Here is a 7,033-nt window from a genome sequence, read left to right as displayed (position 1 = left end):
GTCGAGTGCTCGTAGTAGCCAAACCGTGTTTTTGTAACAATCCTCACTATCCTTTCCCTGCTAATCCGTGGATGCTGAACAATCTGAATTATGCACTGACATTAAAATACGAAGGTTGTAAGGCATATTGAAAATGAACACTTGTGTATATTTAGTAGACAGTTATTAATTAAAAATTATCCAGTGTTTTTACAAGGTTTTCTGAAGTTTCTACCTTGATATTGTGCTTTCATTTCTATACCAAAAAAGACATATGTTTCGTATTATGACTCCAATAATAGTTTGATCACTTATCTAGTTGTAAATACTACGTACCAGTTATTCGGTAATACAATAGAGATCATAAAGGAGTCGAGTGGCGTATCAACAACATCAAGACATCCCTTGGATGGCACAGAAATCAATACCGAATGACATTGAAACAAACAATGGTAGAAGGATACGGCGAAACAAGAAAAATTACATTGAGTCTTAATATAGTCGACTGTCGTGTCCCGAAATCCATTCGTGTTTTCGCGCCTAAGACGCTCGCTGCCGGGAGCTTCGACGGATCGGAAAATTCTTCGGGCAAATATTTTCCCGTCGTCTTTGTGGCTCCTTCAAAGGTGATCGAAGGTCCATCAATAACCGATAGATCCAAGAGGATGGGACACGGATCGACACCCTTGGCATCTGGAGGGAACACCCAGAGTCCTTCTATGAATAGATATCCTATTTCGGAAGCCGAAGTACATACACACATATTATCGAGCGACAAACTTTGAACCGTCGACGATAACAGAAAACATTGATCCGTTCAGTGTCTCGTTGTTCCAGGTATCGTCGATAATAGTTATCCACGAATAAATCGAACGAGATTGAATCGGTTAAGAATATCGGTGCTCAAAATAACCGATATCTGAATTTAAATACTTCGACGAAAGTTTAAATGACTTGAAATCGTAATCAATTATTATTTATAATAAATCTTCAGTGGCCATGGCGGGAAATATTTTTGTTACTAAATCCAATGTAACTTCGCTTGTTACTGGTAATCTCCCCCCCCCCCACGCCCCTGAAAAAGTTGATATTATTTCCGTCTTACTTAGCTGCGTCAGTTTCAATTAAAATCAGGATAATTATAAGCTTATTCGATTGAACGTGTTCGAAGTTATTTTTGTAATAGACAATGTCATGAATATGAGAAAAAGAGAACACTATTATTGGTAGGAGAGCTCGCAGACATTTAGATCAAATTGTATTTATATAACAATTCGCCGATCCAGCAGAACTAGATTAACGTTTGTTTCAGCACTAATAATTAGACTGCAGATATTATGCATTTATAGCCCATAGGGCTCTGTGAAATGCAATAGAAGACAAAGCTTTCATCGGATCCAATGAATTTTCTAGTTTAGTCTAAACTCAATAAGATACTTAAGAGGAAAAATAAATTTCTACATTTGCGCCTGTCTTTATAAATTACTTTAGAAAATGTTATTTTGCATAAAAATCCGCAGTCTACTAATAATAAATCCGGCAGAGGAAGCTTCGGGCAAGTCTCGCGAATGGAGTTTCGTTGCATTCCCCTTTTAAGGGACGCGCGCGGGGTACGGATTAATAAATCATAATAGAAGACCGTAATGAATGGTTGCTACACATTTCACGAAGAAGTACGAGGATAAAGAATCTCCCGCGAGATACATAGTTATAACAGGGTAATTACACGCGTCGAAAGTACGAGCGTAAAAGGGAAAAGAAGTTAGCGACGCCGTAAACAGACGAGAGCCGCGGCAGCGGATCTCAGGTTGAAATAAAGATTCTTGCGATGTGTCGACGGAGATGGCACGGAATGATATGGAAATGGATTTTCGTGCGGCGAAGAAGAAGCAAAGAATGGAGGTGGGGGTGCACAGAGGTAGGTTCATAAATCAAAGACGATGGAACCGGAAGAAAATAACGCTGAAGAGGGAGGATCCATCTTTTCTTGCAATGAGCTTGTTTCGCTTGTTCTACAGACATCAGATTCAGTTATATGTAACTGACTTGTTTTGTATTGTTATTTTATACACACAATGTCAAGCAATATAATGAATATACAGTGAGAGTCAAAAATGAGTATACACTCTGAAAGAAGTACACTGAGAATCTAATATTTCGCACAGACTTTCTATTAGGTACATTGAGATCTGATGACTAGGGAAGAGGACTTAAATGATTGCAAATGTTTTCCAGGAAACAATTTTTAACCACCTTTGCTGTATATTTTGGGTCACGATCTCACTAAGAGACCCATGAATGCACTTGCAGCTGAATTTCATTTGGAAGTATCTAAATATCCAAATTTGTCCATAGTACCATGAATAAAAACCGACTGTCCTACACCGAAGTTAACCATGCTGCTTCAAACCACAATAGTACATTCACATAGTTTAACGATATTTACAAAATTTTGTAGGCAATAGCTCCGAATTTATTTTTTTCGAATTTTTCGGCTGTCTGTTCATCCCGAAAATGTTAATCCCGTAATTAACACTTTCGACTAATGAACTTTACGCAATTGTCCCAAATGTTAAACAGTAAATACCTAAATATTTATTGTTAGTTCTGTATGCGGAGTTTCAAGGACAATACAATGAATATATTTACGATATTGCATAGTAATTTTGTCTTAAACACAATACAGCAACGGAATTCTGTATGCACATGGATATTATTTTTTGTATGCACTGTACATACTCCTCTGCTATTGATTCACGCGATTTTAATTCACTTGGAATAAGTAAACGTGACTTTCGTTTCCGTAGCTACATTACAAAACGATGGAAGAAACGAACGCGTAATTTTTTATGCCGAAACCCACTTACTCAATCCCGCTTTCGTGCCGCGCACAATGTATTCAATTAAATTTCTTTATTCACGCACTGTAAACCGTGAATGAGGTTGAACGCTTGTAAAGACTTCCCCGCGACGTTCACGTGAAAACAATAAACGAAATCACAGGCTCGGCGGCTTGTCCGTGCCGCAAAAAAATTCTATTCAGATTTAAATGTTCCCTTACTTCGCGCGGTTATTATCACTTGAACTGTATACGCCTCGACGCATCTTGTTGTTTCTGATAAATGCGTATGATAAACGTTGAGAAAGAAGGAAGAATAATTAATTTAATGAGAATACAAAAATGGATGACTCTATAAAAATGTGAATTTTATAAAAACTTTTCCTCTCTAATGGATAATAAAACAATGATTATTTTAAACGTAAAGAAAAAAATACGTGCACGAAAGTCTAAACGTAAGTTCACGTATTTATAATCAGCAAAGAAAAATTACGTAAACGTAAATTTACTTACAAAGAAATCAATCAGCAGACCTTGGTAGGATTAGGTTTCGCCACTTGTATTTTTAACCCGACTGGATAAAAAGCAAGGTTGAAACGCTGGGGACGAGACGGGATGCTCTTAAAGTTTGCATTATTTAATGGTACCCTTACAATCGCATTCAACGTTGGAAACACAGGCACTATACGAACAGCCCTCCTTAAGGGATGTTTCAAAGTGATTACACACGTACGCAACGGATTACAAGCGTGTGCTTCGTTATTTCCCATCTACGCACTATCGAACAACACAATATGGAAATCTATGTTTTTATACAATATTCACATTTTCACACTCAAAAGAACTAGATAAATTTATGGTAACAGTGTAATAAATACACTTACTGACAAACGTTAGATATCAAAACAACCAGACAACAGACAGTGTATTTTCTCTTATCACTTGTGTATGCAATTGTTTGAATAAAATGCAACATGTGTACAACTTTTGCTCAACAAAAACATAAATAAGTATGTGAAATCGGTATACATAGATTGTATGTAACAAATACGGTGTTTGTGAAATTATTCGTTACTTAACGTTTGTCGGTAAGTGCACCGTTGTAGCTTGTTAATTTGCTTCTTTCAAAAATGGCGCCATTACATTCGAAACCTTGCATTCCAAATCAACGGTTTCTGTTCGCCATTGTTGCAAGGTATAATTTCTATTTATTACTTTTACACATACATAATTGCGTTGCTACCCTCCCTAATGTTATAAACATTTTCAAATATGTTGTGTATATGGTCTGTAACAAACAGTATACTTAAAAAACAACAGTGTGGTTCTATAAACGGAACCAGTAACAACTGTTGAACAAGCCTACTGGTAAGACCTTTCAATGTTCTATTCCCTCGTTCAAATCAAGCGCCCTGTAACGGTCATCGCGAAAATTCTAACCCTTACCTGATGAAAGTTGAATCTGCCGCAGGACTGGAGGGTCTTGGTGAGGAACTCGCGGTGGAGGCGGTATTGGTCTCCTCCACGTCCATCATCATTCATACCGACGATGACGGATCAGCTCGAACGACCGAGGTAACGAAGAATTATTTGAACGACAGCAACGAGAAAGAGACCGAGAGGGATGGTGTGTGTAGGATGGTTGATTCGTCAGGCTCACCGGCCCTCTCGACGTTCAATTCCACGGGGACAGAAACCATAAATTACGGGGAGCTTGACAAGGGGTTGGGGGTTGGTTTCGTGCGCCCGTCCACGAGCGCGGACTTACGGAAAACAACTGACGGTCGACCTTACCCCCACCGTGAGCAACCACCGTGCGGCGCCTGCAAACCTGCGCCGCCGATACCTGCCGCACAAGAATGTGGTCGTGGCGCAGGCGCCGAGCCGCCAAATCACTGCTGGGACTGCAACTATTCGAACACAAAACAATTACTCAAATGTTTTCATATTTAAAGAATTGTTAGATACCCCGGTAACCACTATTCTGAACTTAAAGAAATAAAAACAATGCCTGTAATCATAAAGCTATGTACAGATACTGCGAGGCCGGCTTGCGCGGCTGCTTCGTGAAATCTGCCTCGCCGCGAGCAATCTCAGTGCGAGGCACGTATACACTTCGCGAGGCAGCCACGCAAACCAGTCTTGCAATGTCTGCACATAGTTTAATGCTTGAGAAACTACTGCTACGTTTTTGAGATAAGAAAATCGCAAAAAATATTCTGTTGATTATAGATTACATATTTTTATTCTGTCTTTCCATTTAAACATCTGATACAGTTTTTGCTTTCGTGGAATGATAATGCCGAGCAAATGTTTCACCTACAAGTAATGGGAAAACCAGTGTTGCTTCTGCGTAAATCTAAAATATTAATAATTATACAATGGATTGTACTATCGAAGAATTTCATTTGAATTTAAATGTACTCTTACTTTCACTGGGTTTGCGTCTGTTCGAATTTTTCCCCATGACACTGCTTCATCCGGGCGAGCACCACTATCGCTTCCATCAAATTCTGATGATGTGTTTATAAAAACAGCATAATCAGCGCCATTCCTCTGCAATGAAATTTATTTTTAATCAAACCGTTATCAACTTCTCTTGTTAACTTTCTTGTTACCATTAAATTTGCATTACAAATGTGATGTTTTACAACACCACCGCCTATAATAATCATTCCACTCTTTACAGCCTTCATAGCCATTGTGTTTAATCGTCTTAAATCTGAAATAGAATTACAGAAGTGCAGCATTATCGTTTTTTAACTGTGTACCAAAAGAGAAAAGTTTGATTGATATCAAACTGATACCTGATACTATATCTATTACTAAGCCTGGATTCCTAAAGGAATGGAAATACATCATATCACCAAGACTTCCATCTGTTAGAGCAGGACTAAAAACTGGAATTTTATTCTTTGCTGCCCAATAATAGATTGAATCTTCATTATTAATTTCTTCACCCAATCTAGCTATTACTTTGGATGGTGTCCAAAGGGTTCCCTAAAAATTACATTCTAAAATGATCCGTTTTAAGAGAATAAGCGCATGACTTCTTACTTATAAATATATACTTTCTCTTTCTGTTCAGCCAACATTGCGTCCAATTTAGGCATAACCCAGTCTTCAAAGATGCAGTAATTGTCATTAGGCACTAACAAGTTTCCTATTCTATTAATACCACGTTCTCTAAGATGTTTTCCTACTAAATGAAAATCTCCAATGTATGTTGGTGCAAAACATTTTATCAAATCTTCTTCCACACCACCTGCTGTTGTAACAATACAGTCAACCTGTAATATTTATAACATTCTGAATTATCAATAATATTCCCCAATATTTATACTGACCATTTTATGCTGCACAAGAAACCTTATAGTCTCCCGAATTCCACAAGAAGCCATATTAGACGTGTATCCCAAAAATATGGTACATGAAGACTTTCTCCTTATAAATTCATCATCCTCTAGATTATCAACTTGATCGTCTTTAAGTGGAATACTTCTGGCATTTATCATTTGCTGAATTTCATCCACTGCTAATCCAAAATTTCTTGCTTGGAATCCAGAACTTTTATATGTTTGTAATAAAGCATGATAGTTAATTCCTTTATTCCAGTCATATCCTAAAGACCAATTATTTTTATTTTTGGATTATCAATTGTAAAGGTAAAGATCAAACGTTATTCCTGTATTATAAATATGGTTAAAAACCTTTTACTGTAGGTGTTCCTGCTGGAAGTTCCACACTATGTACTAATACAACATTTTTTACAAGTTCTGGAACAGTGTCCTTTGAACTTACTGAAACACCATTCATCTTTAATTTAATCTTATGTTAACTGTTTTTTTTACTTCCCTTGTGCTGTATTTTTTATGCAATATGTTTACCCGTGCAGTGTTTACAAACAGATATAACCTAAAATATAAATATCAGGTTCACAACAGTAATTTAATGTACTTGCAAAGAATACACTATTAATTATAATTATAATCTTTAACATTACGTTATTTCATGCACAGGTTGTACAGGTATTTAAAATTAAGTAAACGCTTTTAAATACATACATCACTATCAGTTACAATCGTATGACACATAAAGAATGGTAAAGAAGCATTAGATAATATTAGAAATACATAGTTACATAATAGTATACTTCGGATTACAGAAAGAAAAATATCAAGTGTAAACAATGAAATATAAAACTAATATGTTCAT

At 36.8% G+C, this 7,033-nt stretch overlaps 1 protein-coding gene across 1 annotated transcript; it reads right to left on the bottom strand.

The window, feature by feature from the left end:
• Positions 1-5,077: 5,077 nt before the first annotated feature.
• Positions 5,078-6,634, bottom strand: LOC107187411 (probable deoxyhypusine synthase). The gene is made up of 7 exons (XM_015575515.1): positions 6,529-6,634; positions 6,166-6,440; positions 5,890-6,108; positions 5,626-5,818; positions 5,437-5,540; positions 5,249-5,374; positions 5,078-5,177 (listed from the first exon to the last, which is right to left on the bottom strand). The coding sequence occupies exons 1-7, from the start codon at positions 6,632-6,634 to the stop codon at positions 5,079-5,081; spliced, it is 1,122 nt and encodes a 373-aa protein (XP_015431001.1). The 3' UTR covers position 5,078.
• Positions 6,635-7,033: the final 399 nt, after the last annotated feature.

The sequence above is a fragment of the Dufourea novaeangliae genome, unplaced genomic scaffold (assembly GCF_001272555.1).
Source record: "Dufourea novaeangliae isolate 0120121106 unplaced genomic scaffold, ASM127255v1 scaffold89, whole genome shotgun sequence".
In the NCBI taxonomy this organism is placed as follows: Eukaryota; Metazoa; Arthropoda; class Insecta; order Hymenoptera; family Halictidae; genus Dufourea; species Dufourea novaeangliae.
This window is presented reverse-complemented; position numbering and strand designations above follow the sequence as displayed.